Genomic DNA, 23,439 nt, shown 5'->3' on the forward strand with positions numbered 1-23,439 from the left:
GCTAGTAAGGGCTCTCTTACACCTTAATGTCACACACACAACTGTCTCTCCTGCTCAGGAACTGTATACAGTCATCCCTCGGTATCCATAGGGAATTAGTTCTAGGATCTCCCATGGAGACCAAAATCCAAGAATGCTCAAGTAGGTTATATTAAATGGCGTAGTATTTGTATGTAACCTACACACATCCTCCCAGATATTATAAATCATCTCTAGGTTACCTATAACACCTAATCCAATGTAAATGCTATGTAAATACAGTTGACCCTTGAACATCTTGGGGGTTAGGGATGCCAACCCTCCTTGAACTAAAAAATTAGAAGTGAACTTGACAGTGAGCCCTCCATATTTGAAGTTCCACTTCTGGAAATTTAACCAACCTTGGGTTGTGTAGTACTGTAGTATATATTGAAAAAAATTGGTGTGTAAGTGGATCTGCACGGTTCAAAGCCGTGTTGTTCAAGGGTCAACAGTAGTCGCTGGTTTGGGCAGATTCAAGTTTTGCCTTTTGAAATGTTCTGGATTTGGGGGGAATATTTTTCACACATGGTTGATTGAACTGCAGACTCCAGAAATTCAAAGGCCCACAGATGCAGGTCAACTGTACACAGCTAGTTGTTTGTCATCTAGGACCTTGATCATATTCAGTTGTGTTTCCTTACCGTGTAGTAGGACCTCATAAATGTTGAGTAAAATGTTTAATGAAAGGAGTCAAGTCTTAAGTTAGAACTTTAAAATCCTGGCAAGGCTTAAGAACATAATTTTCTTGGTCATACTTCCAGTTACTGTCCCACGTGACTCCTCTTTAAAGCCAAATGTTACGAGATGACAGCTGACTCCATTTCCTCTCTTCCTCCTGACACCTACCCCTTGAGGGACACTGAAAGAGTTCAAAGCTCACCAATGATTTCTGTGTTCGAGTGACATTGTGAAATGTGCTCACTTGGTCTTGGCACTGGTTCCTGGGACAGAGTTCCTAAAACCCTTGTAATTTCCCTGTGATGAGGATAAGAGGGGAGCTTAGAGACGAACTGGGAGAAGGCAATGGCAACCCACTCCAGTACTCTTGCCTGGACAATCCCATGGACAGAGGACCCTGGTAGGCTGCAGTCCATGGGGTCGCTAAGAGTCGGACACGACTGAGCGACTTCACTTTCACTTTTCACTTTTGTGCATTGGAGAAGGAAATGGCAACCTACTCCAGTGTTCTTGCCTGGAGAATCCCAGGGACAAGGGAGTCTGGTGGGCTGCCGTCTATGGGGTCGCACAGAGTCAGATACTACTGAAGCGACTTAGCAGCAGCAGCAGCAGGAGAGACGAACTGAGAGAGTAGCACTGACATACATATGCTATTATGTGTAAAACGGGGAGCTAGTGGGATGCTGCTGTATAGCACCGGGAGCCCAGTTTGGTGCTCTGCAATGATCTGAAGGGGTGGGATGCGGGGGTGGGAGGAAGGTTCAAGAGGGAGGGGATATATGTATACCTATAGCTGATTCACTTTGTTGTACATCAGAAACTATTACAATATTGAAAAGCAATTATACTCCAATTTAAAAAAAAAGGATAATTTGCTTGAATAACCATGCTTCCTTAAGCCAGCCAGTTATTTGTGGCCAATCAGTGCTGACCATCATCTTGGATGATCATCATCAATAAAAATAAACCCTTACATGTGCATAGTATAAGCTAAATGAAGGCAGCTTTACGTGTTATCTGATTTGGCTTTTGTCATTGCTCTGTGAGGTGGTTACGGCTGTTACAATTATGAGTGTGTAGTTGGAGCCATAGAGGCACAGCCAGTTTAGGTACATTGCCTGAAGTCACATCGCTGGTGCTAGCATCTGAATTTTTGTGCCTCCTTCCCAGATTCGTATGTTGAATCCATAATGCATAATTAACTTAGTGGTATGAAAAGGCAATAGATGTGTCTGGCAAATAGAATCTAAGGTAAGAGGCAATTGTAGTGATCCGGGAGAGAGAACAGGGTTGTGGAGAAAGGAAATAGCTTTAGACATGGACAATGAGGGCCCTCCCTGGTGTCCAGTGGCTAAAACTCTGCGTTCCCAATGCAGGGGGTCTGGGTTGGATCCCTGGTTAGGGAACTAGATCCCACATATTGCAATTAAAGATCCCACATGCTGCAAAAAGACCCAGAGCAACAAAATAATTTTTTTTTTTTTTACAAATAGAAAAGGATGGTGAGGACCAAATTCTAGATATATTAAGAAGAATTGATAGGAGTTGACTGGCTCGAGGTAGAAGGTGCAGAAGAGGTTTCTGAAAGCATCAACAGAAAAACATCAGAGAAGGAGCAATTCTTTCAATATGGAGGGAGTGGATGGAGGTGGGAGGAACACACAGATTCAGTTTGAGTCGAAAATATGAGCTAAAAATGGGGTATATAGGTTTCCCACAAACACTTGTAATACAATTCGCCCACTTAAAGTGTACAATTCAATGGTTCTTATTCTCTTCACAACATTGTGAAGCCATCACCACAATCAATTTTGTAATATGTTCATTGGTCCCAAAAGAAAGCCCATACATTTTAGCAGTCACCCATCTTTCTTCTATTTCACCAGACTTAGGCTACCGCTAACCTACTTTCTCTATAAATCTGTCTATTCTAGACATTTTGTAAAAATGGAATCATGTAATGTGTGGTCTCTTGTGACTGGCTTCTTTCACTTAGCATAATGTTTTCAAGGTTTATCCACGTTGTGGCATGTGCGTTTCATTTCTTTTAAATTGCTGAATAATATGCCATTGTGTGCATAGACCACTGAGCTACGTATGCTCAGTCATGTCCGGATTCTTTGCAACACCATGGACTGTAGCCTGCCAGGCTCCTCTGTCCGTGGGATTCTTCAGGCAAGAATACTGGAGTGGGTTGCCATTTCCTCCTCTAGGGGATCTTCCCAACCCAGGGATCAAACCTGAGTCTCTTGTGTCTCTTGCATTGGCAGCTGGATTCTTTACCACTGCACCACTTGGAAGACTACAAGTGATACCTACTCATCAACTGATGAGTGTCTGTTGTTTCTACATTTTGATTCTTAGAAATAACGCTGCTATGAATATTTGCACAAGAGCTTTTGGGTGGGCGTAAGTTTTCATTTCTCTTGGGTTTATGTGCGGGAGTGGAATTGCTGGGCCATAAGATAACTCTATGATTAAACTTTTGAGGATGTGCCAAACTGTTTTCCAACGCAGGATTTCTACCAGCCGTGTATGAGATTTCCAGTTTCTCAATCTCCTTACCAATGTGTCGCTGGGGCTGATGAAAACTTCTGGTGGCCTACCTCTCCCAGGAAGATACCATATCCCTTTAGTAAGAGTTGGAAGGAGAAGGAGCCCTGTGTCCTTGACTTCACCTTCCTAGAATAGAGTTTCTGTCGCACTGATCTGGAAGTGGGGAGGAAATGGATGAGTCATGGTTCAAATGCTACAGACCCTCACTGTTCTTACCAAATTTTACTATGTTTTCTTAAATAAGTATTTCTTTATGTTCTGTATACCCTAAGGACAATTTCCAGAGACTTTAAATGTTAGGATTTAAAGAATAATTTTCACTAGTTATGCTTGTTTTGCTGGAGGCTGCAGAGCATTTTTCACTGTCATCCTGGAAGAGGAAACCTAAATGTGTGTAATTTAGAGCTGCCTAAGACTGTGGTAATTTACATGCAACATGGAAAACTGTTACACAGGGAACATGTGCTCTATGAAATTGACTTTGAGAAACACTGATGTAGGCTAATCAAGCTCTGCAATAAATGGGAAATTAGATGAATTTGAAAGGGATAATATTTAATTATTAATGGAAAATATATTGACCGCACCCCGTTCAACAGTGGGATATTTTTATTTTTAACAATTTAATTATTTGTTGTATTTGGTTGCGCTGGGTCTTTGTTGCTGTGCAGGCTTCTCTCTAGCTATGGCGAGCAGGGGCTACTCTTTGTTGCAACGTTCAGGCTTCTCGTTGCAGTGGTTTCTCTTGTTGTGGAGCATGAGCTCTAGGGTGCATGGGCTCAGTAGTCGCAGTTCCCTGACTCCAGAGCACAGGCTCAATAGTTGTGGGGCACAGGCTTATTGCTCCAAGGCATATGGGATCTTCCCAGACCAGGGATCAAACCCCTGTCTCCCGAATTGGCAAGCAAATTCTTTACTGCTAAGCCACCAGGGAAGCCCCAGAATATTTTGATTTTTACTCTCAAAAGGAAAATCATATTTATCTCCTTCCATAAATTATGTATAGCCAAAACACTCCAGTACCTAATACCCTTACAGGCAAAGACATTCTAGAAGTTTCAGTAAACCACCAGATCCTATGCCTCTGAGTTTCACGGATCAGTTAATTTCCAAAAAATATCGGGAGGCTGTTTTTAATATTTGCCACATAAGGACATCTTTGAAAAACCATTTACACAAACCATTAACATTTCAGATCTGAGAGGGCATTTGAACATCCATAAAAAGAAGAATGTCATAATCAAGATTATGAAGGAAAATCTTTTAAATAGAATGCATTTAGCCTTCTAAAATGTCATTTATTCCCCCTTTTTAGTCTTTTAATGGTGGTCCTGTGGAGACATTGTTCCAGACTGATTAGAAATTTGGCATTTTGGAACCACCAAAATTTGTAAGCTGAACAAAGAAAAATGGCAAATTTAATGGGCTCCCTTCTTTTTGCAAGGCAGTGCTACCCCAATCCTACATTTGGACCTAGACTTAATTCCTATCCATATGGAAAAATCAAAATAAACTGAGTGAATAGTGTTTTTTTACCAAAATATTTAATAAACAGTTTTCTAAATACATAGCTATTAGATATTTACATCTTTTCTATTCAAGTACTTGTCAAAGAAACTTGGAAAAGGAGAAGAATTAAAAGACAATAGTATGTATTAACATATGTAAAATAGATAGCCAGTGGGAATTTTCTGTAGACTCAGGGAACTCAAAGGGGCTCTGAAACAACCTAGAGGGGTGGGAAGGGCAGGGAGTTGGGAGGGAGGTTCAAGAGGGAGGGGACATTAGTATACCTATGGCTGACTCATGTTGAGGTTTGGCAGAAGCCAACACAATACTGTAAAGCAATTTTCCTTTAATTAGAAATAAATACATTAAAAAAAGATAACAGTATGTACATTGACATCAGCCATAATTGGAGATTAAGTGTTCTGGATACTGTAATTATTGAATGGGGAAGTAAGAGGGGGTATGAGATGTCAGATTTACACAATTTTCAGAAATAGAGCTATTTTGTAAAACAAGGAACACTTACGTTCATTATTGTAAGGGTTAAATCCCAGGGTGCTTTTCTGTTAGCATAATATATCTCTGAAACATTCTCCTGCCCTTGAAGCACAGTACAGCTGCTCTGGGCTCGATCCAATTTAGGCTAATATCTCTGTAATTTTTTATACGGCTAATAAAGTCTTTGGAACCTTCTTACTGTGATTAAACACTAACTAAGGCCTTGCCAAAGACACTTAGCAAAGAACTGGCATTGTAGGTTTCCAGTAACAGAATGACCACGGGCAGTCAAAGCAATGATCAGAATCAAATCCTCTGGAAATTATGTCACATTTGAAAATAAGCAGTTGGCATTCATTTCTGGCACCGTGGATTTTGTGGTCGATGCATCCCCTGCGCAGTGTGTGCTGGAGGTGAACAGAATATGTCACTGGTGCCTCCTTTTCCATTTTGAATTCCATATTGCTTCCCCAGAGAATCACGAGAATTATTTCTCTCTCCTTTTTTCCTTTTCATAAGAGGTATCAGGTAATCCACTCATCCCACAAATTATTTGGAAGATGAGGAAAAGCTCGGGCAAAGCAAAATAACTTCCAAACCAAATAATGTGTCTTTTTGTCTCTTCTTCAGAGTATGAAATGTTTTGAAATAAATAACAATTCTGGAAAAAAATCTCCTCCCTGGACTTTAGGGTTGGGGAACAGAGCTTAGCTTCCTTTAGACCCAAGGAACTCTGGCTTGATGACATCCTATGCTTTATAGATCAGAATGGTCCTTTCCTAAAGCTTTCTTTCTGTCTGAGCAGACCTACCTGCCTTAAAAGTCAGTACATTCAGGGTTTGCTTAGCTAAAGGGTTTCTGTTGTAGATTACTGTTGACCAGTTGCCTCATCCGGGAATCTGGATTCTAGATTAAGCTTTGGTGACTGGTCCATAGGAAGGTTCATAAGCAAGAAGGGGTTCTAACGTGAGAGAATCAGAAAATCTGGATCACAGATGTGTGTTGAAATGCAGGTTCAGGATCTAAAACTGAGATGATGCGGTGGTTGTCAGGGAATATACAAGGCAAAGTCGGGGAAAGAAGAGAAATCAAAAGTGTCTAGGAAAAACTCATCCAATGTGTCCTGGACTGACCCATCTTGTCACAAAGCAAGCCCAAGAGAGGACACTGTTCTTCCACAAATGTTTCCTAAGGAGTAATGATGGTTAGACCTGAACCAGGGATACAAAGATCAGGGAGAGACTTTCAGAACTGAAAAATGAGAAAGTAGGCACATGTACTTTCTTTCACTTCCTCCTCTAGGTCAGAATACCAGAGTGGGTAGCTGTTTCATTCTCCAGGGGATCTTCCCAACCCAGGGATCGAACTCAAGTCTCCCATATTGCAGGCAGATGCTTTACCAGTGGAGCCACCAGGGAAGCCCAAGAATACTGGAGTGGGTAGCCTATCCCTTCTACAGTGGATCTTCTTGACCCAGGAATCGAACTGGGGTCTCCTGCATTGCAGGTGGATTCTTTACCAGCTGGGCTACCAGGAAAGCTGGGGGGAGAAGGCTATGGAATTTCCCGAAAGTTTAGGACCTGGTGGCATTCACAACTTTTGAGAGGGAGGGGAGTTGTGAAGGTGTGGCTAACATTGGAAAATTGGTTGCAAGTCTGTTTAAGGAACAATTAGACCTAGAAACAGTGACCAAACCAAAAGAAACGTTCATCCCTAGCACCCAGATTGTGGTATTGAAATATCCTTCTTTAAAAAGAAAAACTTAGGGTCTTTTTTGAAGAAATGGCTGATACCAAGTCGGTGGCAAGAAATGTACAAGATGAATCTAAAACATTTTGTCATATTAATTGAAAACGAAACTGGGAAAAACCATTAAGGTCATGTAAACAGGAATCAGGAGTCGAAAAGACTGTTGTTTGTTGTTGTTTAGATGCTAAGTTGTATCTGACTGTTGTGCAACCCCATGGATTGCTGCCCACCAGGCCTCTGTTCATGGGATTTCCCAGGCAAGAATACTGGAATGGGTTGCCATTTCCTTTCCCAGGGGATCTTCCCAATCCAGGGATCAAACCCGAGTTTCCTGCATTGACAGGCGGATTCTTTACCACTGAGCCACCAGGAATATATTTAACAAAAAACATGAAAACCATAAGGCATTGCTGGGAAGACCTAAAATAATGGAGAGGTATACTTTGTTTATAACATGAAGACTCAATATTACTAAGAAGTCAAATTGCTCTATGGATTCAACACAATAGAATTAAATACCAACACTTTTTTTTGTTTATACTGCTAAGATAATTCTGAAATTTATGTGAAAAATCAAAGCACCTAGTATAGTCAAAACAATATTGAAAACAAAAAATACAGTTGGAAGATTTCTACTACTTGATTCAGAGACTCGCTATAGTATGCTAATCAAGCCAATATGATTTTGTCATAAGGACAAGCAAACAGATCAAAAGAACATATTAGAAAGTTCAAAAATATAACCATATATATACTGTCAATTGATATTCAACAAAATCACGAAGGGAAAAATCTTTTCAATGAACAGTGCAGGAAGAACTGGAGACGTATATGGTGGGGGTTCGGGTGGGATGGGGGATGAACTTTGACCCCATCTCCTGCAATACCCAAAAGTTGAAATGACTATAAACCCAAATTAAAAGCTAAAATTGCACTGTGGTGACCTAGAGGGCTGCAACTGGAGGGGAGTGGGGGTAGGGTGAGAGGCAAGCTCAAGAGAGAGGGGATATATGTGTACTTAGAGCTGATTCATGTTGCTGTGCGGCAGAAACCAACACGACACTGTAAAGCAATTATTCTCCAACTAAAATTTTAAAAAAGCTTTGAGAGAATTTGTAATGATATTTCTATTTTTAATGCACTAAAGCTAAAGATTTTTATTTCACAAACTAACATTCCAGGACTAGCTTTCTAAGAACTCTGTACCTGTATATTATAACAACCTATACACTGCAGGAGTTTTTAACCATCCAGAATTGAGATATCACTAAATTACGGAATTTTACTACTAGAGAATCTATACTATCATTCGATCTTAGATGACTTGTGTTAGATAACATATCTAAGTGCTTAGTATTGGGAAACTATTAGGAGATAAATTTTAAGTTATAGATTTAGAGTGGCCTTGATAATTTATTTAGTACCCTGATCTGGAGTAAATTCTAAGATATCTAGCATAGGCCCAGAGAAATATTCAAAAGAACTGACAATGGGAAAATAAAACTGAAGAAGTGAAGGAAAAAAAAAAAAAAAACCCAACAAACCTAAAACTATAAAGCTTCTAGAAGAAAACTTAGGATTTCCCTGGTGGTCCAGTGTTGAGAATCCACCTGGCAATACGGGAGGCACAGGTTTGCTCCCTGCTCTCAGAAGGTCCCACATGCCTCAAGGCCACGAAGCCCACGTGTCACAACTACCGAAGCCGGTGCTTTGTAATAGGAGAAGCCACTGCAATGGGAAGCCTGTGCATGCAACTGGAGAAAGCCTGCATGCAGCAGCAAAGACCCCGTGCAGTGAAAATTAATAACATTATTTTTTAAAAAAGAAAGGACATAAAAAGCACTAACCATGAAACATTGCTAACTTTGACTTCATAAAAGGTTCAAAAATCTGTTCATCAAAAGATGTCAAGAAAATCAAAAGACAAGTCAAAGACTCGGAGAAAATATTTACATTACATACAACAAATGAAATATTTGTGTGTCGAGTATATAAATAACTTGTACAACTCAGTAATAAAAAGACAACCAACCCAACTGAAAAAAGGACTAACCATTTCAACAGACACTTTGGAAAAGAAGTAATATGATCACCAGGCATATGAAAGGATGCTCAACATTATTAGTCCTCAGAGAAATAGAAATTAAAAGCACAGTAAAATACCACTTTGCACTAGAAATAAGCATACATTGTGAGTGGGAGTGTAAAATTGGAAAAATGGTTTGGCAGTTCCTTATAGAGTTAAATATACACATGCCCCATGACCTAGAAATTCCAGTTTAAATATTTATCCAAGACTAATGAAAACATATAGCCACAAAAAGACTTGTGCAAGAATATTTATAGCAGTTGTATTCACAAAATAGCCCCAAATTAGAAACAGCTCTAATATCCATCAGCAGAAGAAAACAAGAACAAATTGTGACATATTAATTCATTAAAAAATAAAAAAGTACATATTGTATGGCTTTTTTTATATGAACTTCAAGGATGAATAAAACTAATTAGACGATGGAAATCAGAACAATTGTTACCTATGAGTAGTGGAGATTAATTTTGACTGCAGTGTTTATTACCTAGATGTACTCATTTGTGTATTGTGTGTGAAATAAGTGAAAATTTTCAGCTGTGTATATAAAACCTATGCATTTCACTGTAGGTGAATTTTTTTTTTATTTTTTTTTTGGCCACATTCCATGGCATGCAGGATCTGAGTTCCCTCAACAGGGATCGAACCCATGCCCCTGCAACTGAAGCACAGAATCCTAACCACTAGACCACCAGGGAAGTCCCATGTATGTGAATTTTGATTCAACAGACATTAAAATAAATATATTGTCCAAAGTAGTCTTTTTTGAAAAAGGAACTTGCAGAAGATGCAAACAAAAACAAAACTAAAACCATGTCTTCAGTCTTGATCTGGCCTGAAATTTATAACTCTATTCTATTGGATTTTTAGGTCTAAACCACAAGGTGAACTCAAGGTGCTGTCCATTCAGCATAGTGGATGCCTCTCCTGGCTTCCTTGCCTCCCAGCTCCCTGCCTGTCCCCCACCTCAGAGGAGCAATATCCCAGCAAGTCCTTTTGGCTTTTTTCTCCTTTGACCAGGTTCCGATAGTCTTCTTGAGGGACTAACTTCCTTTTGTTTTGGTGATAGGCCTCTAAAGGCCTCACAATTTCTACAGATTGAAGTGTTAATTGCTCAATCATGTCTGACTCTGTGGGATCCCAGGGACTGTAGCCTGCCAAGTTTCTCTGTCCATGGGATTTCCCAGGCAAGAATACTGGAGTGGGTTGCCATTTCCTTCTCCAGGGGATCTTCCCTACCAGGGATCAAACCCGGGTCTCCTACTCTGCAGGCAGATTCTTTATAACTGAGCCACCTAGAAAGCCCACATATGAATATGTGATTTTTTTCAATTTTTTTTAACCTGGCCTAGGATCACTTGTTCAATGAATACCTGAATGAATTGATCCACTTCTGAAATTTACATGAGCAGTTCTTAGAGTGAAACCCCTATTACCACTCTCAGGGGAAAGCCTCATCAAAGACCACTTAAGTTCAGGCCTACAATCTAAATAAATAAACAAGTGAGTAAATAAAAGCTCTTTCCCTCTCTCCCTCCATCCAGCAGTCATTTTAATAAGCTACATACCTAGCTTAGGACTGTTCTCTGGTTCAGGATTTGTGCTGAAAATATTAATAGGTACATGAAGGCCTATAGGTATTGAGGTCTTGGGGGCCTTTTCCATCTAGCTCTTCACCCGTAGAGCAACCATTAAAAAAAAACAACGATGTATCATGTTGCTGGAAAAGTGATTTCTGGTTAAGGGCAGCCTGGTGGTAACAAGCTCTGGGCTTGTTTTTATGGCTCTGTTTCATGAGATTTAATATATGGTACGTGTGTACAGCCCGACCAGCTTCTCCATTTAACTAGATCCCCAGAGGAAAGGGCCTGAACCTATGATTTTCTTACGTCTTGAGAACATCTGGTTTTTTCTCTTAGTCTATTTAGTATATGCTGTTGCCTTAGTGGCAGGATAATTTCCAACAGCATGCCGTAAGCAGGATTTGCATTTCATCTCAACTCTCTATGCATTCCACATAGGTATTGGGTAGTTGAAGTGTAAACCACCAAAACCTCTTTCCTGTTTCCCACTGTATTGATTCACCCTAAGAGGCTGAGAATCAAAATGTTTTCTGGCTGAATTCGAAAGCAAAGAACATGGGAGAGCAAAAACAACAGCAGGGTGCCGAAATTGTGGCCAGATGTCAGAACCAGCTCAGAAGTCTTACACAATCACTGAGGATGGAATACTCATCTTTGTTAGGCATTAAGTAGGCGTCTTCCCTGAGGGAAGGTTCGAATTCCCTGTTCCATCTTCCCAGTGTCCTGGACCACAATGGAGGAAGGAACTCATCAATTACAGACCACTCAGATCCCAGCACATGTTTCCAAAGCACTTCTTGTTTTTCAGGCCCCATATTCCCAGAACAAGCAAAATTTCATTTCTTGTTGGGTGGTAGGAAAAGTCAGAGCTGCAAGTGGAAATCTTTAGCCATTGAGGATGAGTAAAGGCTGGTGGAGTTTAGTCTTCCTAACAGGCAGTTGTGTGGAGGGCTTCCCAGCTCCTACTCTGCTCCAAGCTTGCGCTGCACTCCCGACCCCAGATCCCCAGTGTTAGGAAGCTGCTCCAGACAAAAATATTACCTCTTAGAGTTCACCCATATTCCTGTTCTTATTTTCGGTCTCTCTCTTTTTTAAAAAAAAATTATTTATTTATTTTTGGCTGCAAAAATAAGTATTTTATTCTGAGTTGCAACATGTGCTTCTTGCTAGTCATGACCTGTGGGCTCTGTAGTTGCTACGCGCAGGCTTAGTTGCTCCACAGCTTGTGGGATATTAATTCCTGGATAAAGGGTCAAACCCACATCCCCTGCATTGAAAGGCAGATTCTTAACCACTGATCCACCAGGAAAGTCCCTGTTTTTTCTTTTCTATCCTTAAATGTTTCCAGCTCGTGATCACCATCCATCTGAACTGACACACCCTTTTGCTGTCCTTTGAGGGAGCGGGGAGAGACCAGAGTATGAAGCCAAAAGTAATTAAACTGTAATAAGACGTCATGTTTGCCCAGTAGTTTAGCTTTTTCCTACTTCCACAGGTGCATCCATGAGGCAGATGATAAAAAATTAGACCAAAAGTGGTTTCTCCATGACATTCAGTGGGAAGGGTCATGGTCAGAAACATTGTCTAAGAGGCAGCAGGCTTCGGCAGGTGTTCGGCCTGTTGTGGAATGAAGAGTATGAGTGAGGTGACGAGGGGATAACCCGTCCTTTGCCTCTTCCAGCTTCTGGTGATTGTCAGCATTCCTTGGTTTGTGGCCACAGGCCACCTCTTTAAGTCAGTATCCTCAAATCTCTCTCTGCTCCCTCTTCACACTGCCTTCTCCCCTGTGTGTCTGTGTCAGTCTCCTCTGCTTCCTCTTCTAAAGATCCATGTGGCTGCATTTAGATCCCACTGGATAATCCAGGATGATATCCTCATTTCAACATCCTTTAACTTAATCCAATCTGCAAAGACCCTATTTCCAAAAGAGCTAATATTTACAGATTCCAGAGATTTAGAACCCCATGTCTTTGGGGGCCAGTCCCTTGGACAGCCAGATCAAACCAGTTAATCCTAAAGGAAACCAACCCTGAGTGTTCACTGGAAGGACTAATGCTGAAGCTGAAACTGCAATACTTTGGCCACCTGATGCAAAGAGCTGACACGTTGGAAAAGACCCTGATGCTGGGAAAGATTGAAGGCAGGAGGAGAAGGGGACAACAGAGGATGAGATGGTTGGATGGCATCACTGACTCAATGGACATGAGTTTGAGCAAACTCTGGGAGATGGTGAAGGAAGGAAATCTGGCATGCTACAGTCCATGGGGTCGCAAAGATTCACACATGATTTAGCAACGGAACAACAACAACATTCAGCCTGTTACAATGTCTTTTGCCCATTTTCAGACTGGATTGATTTCTCAACTGCTGAATTTTAGGAGTTCTTTATGTAATAGTCTAGAATTAAATCCTTTTTGGACATGTGGTTCACAAACATTTTCTTCAGTTCTGTAGCTTGTTGCTACATCTTCACAGCATCTTGTGCAGAATTAAAGTTTTGTAATGAGGTTCAATTTATTGATTTTTCTTTTTTAAAAAGTTACTTTTTTACTTATTTGACTGTGCTGTTTCTTAGCTGCAGCACATGGGATCTTTAGTTACAGCATGCAAGCTCTTTGTTGCGGCACAAGGGAATCTAATTCTCTGACCAGGGACCGAACCCTGGCCCCCTGCATTGGGAGCACAGAGTCTTAGCTACTGCAGCACCAGAGAAGTCCCAAGTTTTCTTTTTACAGAGCATACCTTTAATGTCGAGTCTATAAACTCTTTACCTAGCCCTTTGTTCTGAAATTTTTCTTTAAGTATCACCAGTGTATTTCTAAATTTTTTATAGTTTTGCTTTATACTTTTTTTCCCTAAAAGTTTTATTTTTCTTGTTGTTTAGTCTCTGTGTCTGACTCTTTGCAACCCCAAGGACTGTAGCCCTCCAGGTTCCTCTGTCCATGGGATGTCTCAGGCAAGAATACTGGAGTGGGTTGCCATTTCCTCCTCCAGGGGGAATTGATTCCCAATCCAGGAATCAAACCCTCATCTCCCACATTTCAGGGGGATTCTTTACTACTGAGCCACCAGAGAATTATATGCTTTACATTTTGTATTTTTTTTTTTTCTGTAAGTTTTATGTTTAGTATTTTACATTTAAGTCCATATTTTCCTGGCTGTTTGCCAGGATGGGTTTTATTACACAGTTGTGAAGATTTCTTGGATACTGTGGTGGACTGTGTTACTGTTTGTGTTATGTATCTTCCCTTTATGAGCTTTCTATATCTGTTCCCATTGCCAGGCAGGAAACTAGGAATGTCATGTTCAAGAATATCCACTGTAACTCTGATCCAGGGGTCAAGAGACCACCACTGTCACTGCAGACATCTTTCAACGGCTACAGAGTGAGTGACCAGGTACCAGAACACAGCTGCTGAAACCTCAGACTCCACAACTCTGCTTGCCATGTGATGTAGGTGAAAGGATGTGAAAGGGATTCCATCTCACTTCTGCGTTTCAAATCGCACCCAGTTCATCTCATTGACAATTTCCAATTTACCAGCAGAGCCCCTCACTGTGTCCAACAGGCTCCAACACATGGGAGTTTTAGGGGGATGCAAACATTCAGTCCCTAACAGCCAGCAAACACTGATTCAGGGGCCATGGCTAAGACATTTAAGTTGCCAGCTCAGACCGGATTCCCAGACAAATTGGCATTCTGTGTCACTGAAGGAAAGATAAATTCTCTGTGCAACAGTGTTTATCCATCTTGTCATTCTCTCGGGTATTCACTGAACATTTCTGAGCACTCATCTACGCAGGCAGGAGAGGGCTATGGAGCTGACATTCTAGTGGAGGAAGACAGAAGTAGAAAGAAAATTCCATTGTACTGGGGTACGTGTTGGGATAGGGAGAATTGGAAGGCATTCTGGGATCATAGAGGAGAAATCACATAGACTGGGGCCATTAGAGTGTGTCCTGGGGCAGGCAGCACTTAAGCTGAGAGCTGATGGATGAGTAGATGCTGAGCCAGTCAGAAAGGGCGGGAGGGCTTTCCTGGCAGAGGGGGACTCATGTGCACGTGGTGGAGACATGAGAAAACACGTGTGTTCCAGGAACTACCTTAACTCAGTATAAGGGGAGACCAGATTCAGAGCTAGAGGAACCCAAGCTAGAGACACTCAGTCAGATGCTAAGGGGAGGTATTTTTCACTCTGAACTTAATGAGGAACGCTGAAGGATTGCAAACAGGGGAGTGCCATGACCAGATTTACACTTCAGGAAGATTAATGAGGCAGCAAAGTGGAAATCAGGGATTCCTAGGTGGCACAGTGGTAAAGCAACAGATGCTGGAGATGCAGGTTTGATCCCTGGGTCAGGGAAGATCCCCTGGAGGAGAAAATGGCAACCCACTCCTATATTCTTGCCTGGAGAATCCCATGGACAGAGGAACTTGGTGGACTACAGTCCACAAGGTCGAAAAGAGTTGGTTACGACTAAATTGACTTAACATGCACACAGTGTGAAATTCAACGGGAAGAAAGGAGTGACAGGAAGAAGGGGGGCAAATTAGGAGTCATCAATAGAGACAAGTGAGAGTTTATAGTCCCAGGTGGAACGGGGAGGAGGACAGAGATTTAAGAGATCCATGAGGAAGAGTTGTCAGAACTTGGATGGATAAAGGAGAAGAGAAGCTCCGGGCTCAGGCCTTGGGGACAGATGGAGGAGCCACTCACTAAAACTGGGACGCAGAAGAGCAGCACCAAGATGGGGCGTGGGGTGGGGGCCTCAAGTGCCCTTAGCTGTGGACCCAGTGGCTTTAGGATGCCAGTACAGCACCCTAGGGACATGTTGACTGGTTGGATACACAGATAGAAGAAGAACAAATTTTGAAATTTTCTTTTCTTTTCTTCCTCTCCCCTAAACGTTCTCATCATTCTTCTAGCCAATCAGCAGTATCCATATGGCCTCAAAGAAAATTGAAATGCAATAGCAGTAGAAAAGAGGGGGAAAAAATTAATATCCCTCCCCCCACCTTTAAACTAGGCTCAAAAGGGGAGGCGATGAAAGGAGCAGTTTAAGTTTATGCCATAAAAAGATGAGGATGCAAATGTTCCTTTGCGCATAACCAACCAAGAATCAAATACAGAGTTTGGGTCTCTTTTGCCTAAGCCAGGGAATCCAGGCCACTTACACTCTGGGAGAAATTACCGATTCAGGTTGGAAACTGTTTCCTATGACGACTGACTGGGGTGCAAGATTTTGAGATTAATGATTACATTTTACAGGCAATAACATTAAGCTTGTGAAGTTCAGATGTTTCTTCTGATAATCTCTGGAGGTACTTTTATAGTTACAAGATGGGGAACAGGATGGTTATAAGTCTTTACCCAGGGACCTTCATTCCTGTGACTATTTTCTGCTTCATCTTACACCTGTGTCAATATCCTCATCTCCCTAGGGTTTCTTTGCACAGGCAGTGCTTAATTAAGGCGCTGTCAGGCTCTGGCTTTATTAGCCATAAGAACAGAAAACAGAGACTTGTAAAATTGTAGAACTTAATAAAAAGCATAGCAAATTATAGGCATTTTTAAAAAGATGATGAGGTGTGTATTATGCCTCCGCAAAAAATATCAGAATGAGAATAGAGGGAAGGTACTTCCCAGGTGGCTTAAATGATAAGGAATCCACTTGCAAATGCAGGAGATGCAGTTCGATCCCTGGGTTGGGAAGATCCCCTGAAAGAGGAAATGGCAAAGCACTGCAGTATTCTTGTCTGGAACATCCCAGAGGAGCCTGGTGGGGTACAGTCCATGGGGTTGTAAAGAATGGGACGTGGCTGAGCAACTGAAAACACACACAGAAAGTGACCATTTCTGCTTAGGAGAGGGTGGCCAAAAATGGGAGGGCCCTGAAGGTGGAGACGTGTGTGTGTGTGTGTGTGTGTGTGTAAGATGGAAGAGGTTTTGAACATGTTTGTTAAAGAGGAACTCTAAGCTTGAGTTCAAATCCTGACTCTACCGTCTACTGGCTCTGTGACTTTAGGCAAATTACTTAACCTCTCTGTGCCATTTGGGTTTCCTCATTTGCAAAAAATGGGCTTTACAACTATAGTTACCTACATTATAGTCTCCTTTGTATTGTGTTGTGTGTGTGTTTCTTTCTTTGGACACTTCCCTACCCTTCCCTCATCCCCCTCTGCCTAAGCTCCTCCTGAGCAGGAGGGGGCTCTGTGACTTAATCATCTTTGTGTCTCTTTCAGTGATTGCTATAGTATATCTTCTGCAGTGGGCATTCGATACACATCCGGCACATAGTAGGTGCTCTCTGGGCTTTCCTGGTGGCTCAGACAGTAAAGAATCTGCCTGCAATGCAGGAGACTTCCGTTCGATTCCTGGGAGGGGAACATCTACCGGAGAAGGGGAAGATGCTATCTAAATATTTGTTGAATAAATGAACACATTCCTTTGTAGCTCAGCTGGAAAAGAATCTGCCTGCAATGCGGGAGACCTGGGTTGGTAAGATAACCCTGGAGACGGGAAAGGCTACCCACTCCAGTATTCTAGCCTGGAAAATTCCATGGACCGTATACTCAGTCCATGGGGTCGCAAAGAGTCGGACACGACTGAGCGACTTGCATTTTCACTTGAAATGAAGGTAGTAATTACAAGAGGTAGCAAAATTTCTGAGTATCGATGTTTCTTCTCAGTCAAAAACGATTGCTAATCAAGACAAGTGCATTTTTAGTTACAGTGTTTCAAGGCCAAATTTGTAGTAAAAAAGACAAAAGAACCATCACACATTCTGGGCACAGCGTTCGTAACTGGGAAAGGATTTCAGCCTAAATACAGGCATACATTTTCTTTTTAAATGGAGTTGTCCCTCTGAAGGGCTGACAGTGGCTGTAAAAGTCAGTTCGTTTCTACCTTTTATTTGGCTTCAAAGCATCCCTATTGGGTAGTAAGGGAGAAGGAAATGGCAACCCACTCCAGTATTCTTGCCAGGAGAATCCCAGGGACAGAGGAGCCTGGCGGGCTGCTGTCTATGGGGTAGCACAGAGTTGGACACGACTGAAGCGATTTAGCAGCAGCAGCAGCAGCAGTGGGTAGTAAGGTGGGATCGATAAACAGAGGGGAAAGGCTGAAAAGAACAGGAACGGCGAATCCGGCTTGGTGTGTCCTTTGCGCCGCCCCGTAGTTCGCGATCGACGTAGGGGCGGTGCGTGCGCTATTTTGAAAGCCCGGCGGGTTCCCATCGGAACAACGGTTGCGGTTGCCGAGTCCGTGTGTTGGCAGGTCGGACCCCACCCCCTCACCCCAGAGGGGCGCGGAGTGTTGGGGGCTGCTCGGGACCAGTTTTCAAGACAGCCTTTCCCTGGACATCTCGTCGTCCCACCTCGTGGCTCTGGTAAGGAGAGAGATTTTAGGGAACCTGCCGCGAGTGGGCCTGGCCGGGTGTCCCGCGCCCCTCGAGCCGCGGCCTCTTTGCTTTTTTGACAACTTGGGGCCTGGAAGGAAGGTGGAAGACGTTGGGAATATGCATTAAACTGGGAATTACCTTAGGAAGCATCTTGGCGACCCGTGTGCGCATCAGACTTACGGGGTACGGTGGGGATTCGAAGAAAGAAATCGCTCTTTTCTCAAATCAGAGCTCGGCACTACTTTTTATGGAAGCCCGCCAGGGTTCTCTGTCCGTCGGATTCTTCAGGCAAGAATACTGGAGTGGGTTGCCGTTTTCCCCTCCAGGGGATCTTCCCGACCCAGGAATCGAACCTCCTGCATTGGCAGGCAGATTCTTTACCATTAATGCCACATGGGACGCCCAGGTGCTGTTTATTAAGGGATATTAAGTGGCTCTATGCAGCATTTAAGCAAATGTTCTCTCTTCCTCCCGGTTTTTTATGGACAATCCAAACGAGCTTACAGACAGGTAGTAACAGTTTGCTTTACAGTAAATCTAATACAAAACCAAACCTTTTTTCAAAATAATAGTTAATTTTTTAATAAAAAGGATTTTAAAAGAAATGTTACAGAAGGAAAAAAAACCCTGTATTAACTTGCTTGTGTATACAGTATGTACATTGTATTTTCATAGATAATTTTAAACTAATAGTTTATTGAGATGTAATTAACATATCATGAAATTCACTCTTTTGAAAGTGTACAGTTAAGTGGTTTTTGGAATAGAGTTGTGCCGGGGTCCAGCCCCTGTGGATCCAGGGAATTCGAAGCGGGGACGGCATCTGCGAGGATCAGGAAACAACTGCTTAATTAAACGTTAATTAAGGATATAAACAGTAATAGAATAAGGACAGCTCAGTGAGGAAATTCAGTGGAGAAAAGAGGCTGAATAATTCAGCCAGAAGGTGAGAGAAAGAACGACATGGGGAGACCAAGTTTCGGTGAACAAGGCCCGCACTTTATTTTCCAAAGTAGTTTTTATACTTTAAGTTATGCATAGAGGATAATGGGGGAAGGGGGTAGAGTCATGCAGTAAGCCAGGCTTTCTTCCTGCAAACTTATCATATGCAAAAGTTTAGGTGATTTGCATCATCTTCTGGCCCAGAGGCCTGTTAACATTTTAAGACCCTTTCTTCAGAAAACTTATTTTTCTCTAAAGGCGACTAGTCAGGCGCCACCCTCCAAAAGCATTAAAGTTGCATTCCTATAGGGCAAAGGTGTGGTGGGCTACAACAAGAAAAAGAATTAACTCAAGGGTCCAAGGTTACAAACATTAAAACTACTACTTACACCAATCATATTAATCAATACACTGCCAGGAACACAGCAGGTAAGGGATATGGAAACTTAGCAGCAAACATTGGCCCAACAAGTGAAAAACCCTTCACCAATACAATTTCTAATCAATCTTTTAACTACTCAAAGGAATCTGTGTTTAGACAGTTTAGAACATCTCTTGCCTCTCACAGTTGGGAGGCTCTGAACAATCACATGTGGCCGGAAAAACCTCTTCAGGCAGGCTAGAGGATTTCCAAAGGAGTTTGTAGGTTGAAACACTGTCACACCCAGGAACTTTATTAACTGGAGCTGTAAGTTAACTCTCTTTTTAGAGAGAGGTAGTGGGGGACAGGCCCCCCGCCCCCCGTAAAGTCAGAGGTGTAGGTGAGAGCACAAAGCAGAAAGTAGGCAGACTCTGGTTTTGGGGGTAGATGCTCGAGAATTTCCAGGGGGACTCCTGAGGCTCGATCCCGCCTTTGCGTATGCCGAGCCTCCTTCCTCATGACCTTTGCCATGGGCGGAGTTCCTCCTCACGCTGGGTCCTGGCAGTGATAGACTTCCAGTTGAGCTATTCCAGATCCTGAAAGATGATGCTGTGAAAAGTGCTGCACTCAATATGCAATATGCACTCAGTATGCAATATGCCGGCTCCTGGCAGAGTTGAATATATTAAACCACTACCTAATTTTAGAACATTTTCATCACCCCAGAAAAGATGGCATACACCCACTAGCAGTCACTCCACATTCTCTCTTCCCTTCAGCCCACAACAACTACGCATTTATTTTGTCTGTGGATTTGCCTGTTCTGGATATTGTGTGGAAAAACAATCATATATGTGGCCTCTTGTGTCTGCTTTCTTTCACTTGGCATAAGGTTTTTAAGATTCTTTCATGTTGTAGTATACATGAGTACTTCACTCCTTTTAATGACTAAATAATATTCCCTATGTAAAATATATACTCTGTTGAATAATATTTTATTGTGCGTAGTATCGGAGAAGGCAATGGCACCCCACTCCAGTACTCTTGCCTGGAAAATCCCATGGATGGAGGAGCCTGGTAGGCTGCAGTTCATGGGGTTGCTAAGAGTAGGACAGGACTGAGCGACTTCCCTTTCACTTTTCACTTTCATGCATTGGAGAAGGAAATGGCAACCCACTCCAGTGTTCTTGCCTGGAGAATCCCAGGGACAGGGGAGCCTGGTGGGCTGCCGTCTCTGGGGTCACACAGAGTCGGACATGACTGAAGCGATTTAGCAGCAGCGGCAGCAGCAGCAGTGCGTAGTATATGCCATATTTTCTTTATCCATTCATCATCTGATAGCTTTTTCTGTTTCCTTTTTTTGGCTATTAGGAATAATACTGCTTACAAAGCCAAGCTCTTAAAAGCATATAAAAGATCTGTTAATAACTACTCCTGGGAAGTGTGGGAGGGTACTAGGTGATTTTTTTTTTTTTTTTTAACCAAGTGCATATATTATTTTAAAAATAAAATAAAAATCCACAGTCATTAATAGCATGACCTTGGGTATGTAATTTTACTTATCTTTAATTTTAGTTTATCTTTCTCCCTCTCTGGGTTTCAGTTTTCTCATTGTAAATACAACTGGACTAAATATTTGTCATGGTCTTTTTCAGTTCTCAAATTTTTTGTAAATAAGTGATAATATTATAGGAATTTTTTCTTCATGAATGAAAGATGTATTCTTTATAACTGCAGTGTACCTTTCTATTCATTTTTATCATAGGACTTTAAGCAATTATTACAATGGAAGAAACCAATAATTTCAAGACACCAAGCAGATTATCTGAAAAAAGGAAATCTGGTAATCTATAAAACCTTTCTTCATTGTTACTGATATCAGAAATGTCTTCATAGTATTATAGTTAAATCCTTTCATTGTTATCTGTCACACAAGAACAGTTTTAGTATAAATCATCTTTATAATGTTGATCTCAAGAAATAAGACTTCTTTTATAGGTCAGAGTTTGGTCATCTGTGATCTAATTTTATTGACATTCTAGCAGATTTGTAGGTTCTCCTAGGTGAAGAAGCAACTTAACTTGAACCTCAAAGGAACCACTTTATCTTTCCCCCTCTATGTATGGGAAGGGTATTTTCCAAGGCAATTCAGTAGACAGGGTAATCTGTCACTTCAATTTGACAAGCCCTTTGGGCTTCATTTTGTTGTGCTGCAGCCTGGAAAGTGTTTCTAAGCAGTAAGTTAGGGCAGTGATAGGACTCATCTCATTAGTTTCTCTCCTCTCAGAGTTCATAGTCCTGCCCTGCCGATTGTCAAGTATGTGAAAACCATTATATTTTGTCAAATTTTCTAGTTGTTCATGGCAAAAGGGCAATCCAAGAGCAGTTAATTGTTCATGAGCAAAAGTAGGACTGCTCTATCTCATTTCTTTTAATAACCTTATACTACTCTGTAATATAGATATGCTATAATTATGACTCTAATGATCACTTAGGCTTTTCTTTTTCTTTTTTTTTGTAGCTACAAAAGCAGATCCCACTATTGGCATGCATGCACGCATTCACGTGTGTATATGGTATCTTTGGCTACATGCCGTAGCGCAGGCATTAGCAAACTTTTTGTAAATGGCAGATAGTAAATGGTTTAGGCTTTGTGGGTCACATAGGAACCCTTTTGCCATCGTCTTCTTCCTTTCTTCTTTCTTCCTTGCCTGCCTCCCTCCCTTCCTTCCTTCTTTCCTTGATTTTTGCCTAAATTAGTCATTACTGTGATTGCCGAAAAATGATATTAATAACTTTTTTTCTTTGTGGTGCTTTGTATGTGTCTCTGTCTCCTGAAGTCCTGTTTACTATCTCCAGAAGGCTCAGCTCCTGGAGAAGCTGAAGGTGTGTTTAGAAGGGAATGTTCCAGGAAGAGTTAGAGGTTTGGAGTCCAGACTGATATTATCAAGTACACTGAATCTGTCTCTGTTTCCCCTGTTCTGGCTCCAGAGAAATAAGACAGTCACTGGTGAGACAGCTGCCATTCTGTGTAGTTTCTTTCTTTTTTTTTTAATTTAATTTTATTTTTAAACTTTACATAATTGTATTAGTTTTGCCAAATATCAAAATGAATCCATCACAGGTATACATGTGCTCCCCATGCTGAACCCTCCTCCCTCCTCCCTCCCCATACCATCCCTCTGGGTCGTCCCAGTGCACTAGCCCCAAGCATCCAGTATCGTGCATTGAACCTGGACTGGCATCTCGTTTCATACATGATATTTTACATGTTTCAATGCCATTCTCCCAAATCTTCCCACCCTCTCCCTCTCCCACAGAGTCCCTAAGACTGTTCCATACATCAGTGTCTCTTTTGCTGTGTAGTTTCTATACCTTGAATTCTCTCATCTCCAGGATCTTGTCCCTAATTGTCTTTGTTCTAAGGCCTCCTCGGTTTTTTTCTTTTCTGGACATGGAATCTAGTTCTTCTGTTTTGAAACCAGATTTGAATTCTTGACTCTGTAACCCTGGCTTCTTTAGCAAGTTGCTCTCTGGAATCAATTCCATGATAAGAGTTGTGCATAAATGCCTTGATGAGGGTGTGTAATTGAGAGGAGTGTAGCTGGTATGACACTGTCTTTTCTACTTTGAATCTGCTCTTAAGGGTGATCTTGGTATTGGCTTGATTCGAAGTCATCCTCAGGTTCTGATCTTTTCTGGAGTCAGTTCTAGCTCTTTGATTCTGAAACCAAATCTGGATTCTAGGCTCTTCAGTGTTATTAAAGGCAAGTCTTCATTTGGTAGCGTGATCTGGATAAGGGTTTTGGTTAAAAGTGTTGATGAGGGTTTTCCGTTGACCTGTGAATTTGATATAGCTTCTGTCTGTACTTTGTTGCCATGGTGTTAGAGTTGTCTTGGGCCATGTTGGAAGAGAGTCATGAAGTCTAAGGATTCAACCAAGAGACCTTCTTTATCTGTTTTTTTAACAACGCTTTTAAAATGTAAAAATCAATTCTTAGCTTATGGGTCATATAAAAACAGGCTGTTTTGCTGACCCCTGTTTAAGTGTT

General features: G+C 41.7%; 1 protein-coding gene across 1 annotated transcript in view; it reads left to right on the forward strand.

The window, feature by feature from the left end:
• The first annotated feature begins 17,922 nt into the window (after nt 1–17,922).
• The window catches only part of PBK (PDZ binding kinase), a 32,963-nt gene continuing 27,446 nt past the window's right edge, over nt 17,923–23,439 (forward strand). Inside the window, exons 1-2 of the mRNA NM_001102178.1 lie at nt 17,923–18,072; nt 21,153–21,230. Coding sequence (NP_001095648.1) covers nt 21,173–21,230 — 58 coding nt within the window. The 5' untranslated portion in view covers nt 17,923–18,072; nt 21,153–21,172. The remainder of the gene's footprint in view (nt 18,073–21,152; nt 21,231–23,439) is intronic.

This window comes from Bos taurus, chromosome 8 (assembly GCF_002263795.3).
Source record: "Bos taurus isolate L1 Dominette 01449 registration number 42190680 breed Hereford chromosome 8, ARS-UCD2.0, whole genome shotgun sequence".
Classification (NCBI taxonomy): domain Eukaryota; kingdom Metazoa; phylum Chordata; class Mammalia; order Artiodactyla; family Bovidae; genus Bos; species Bos taurus.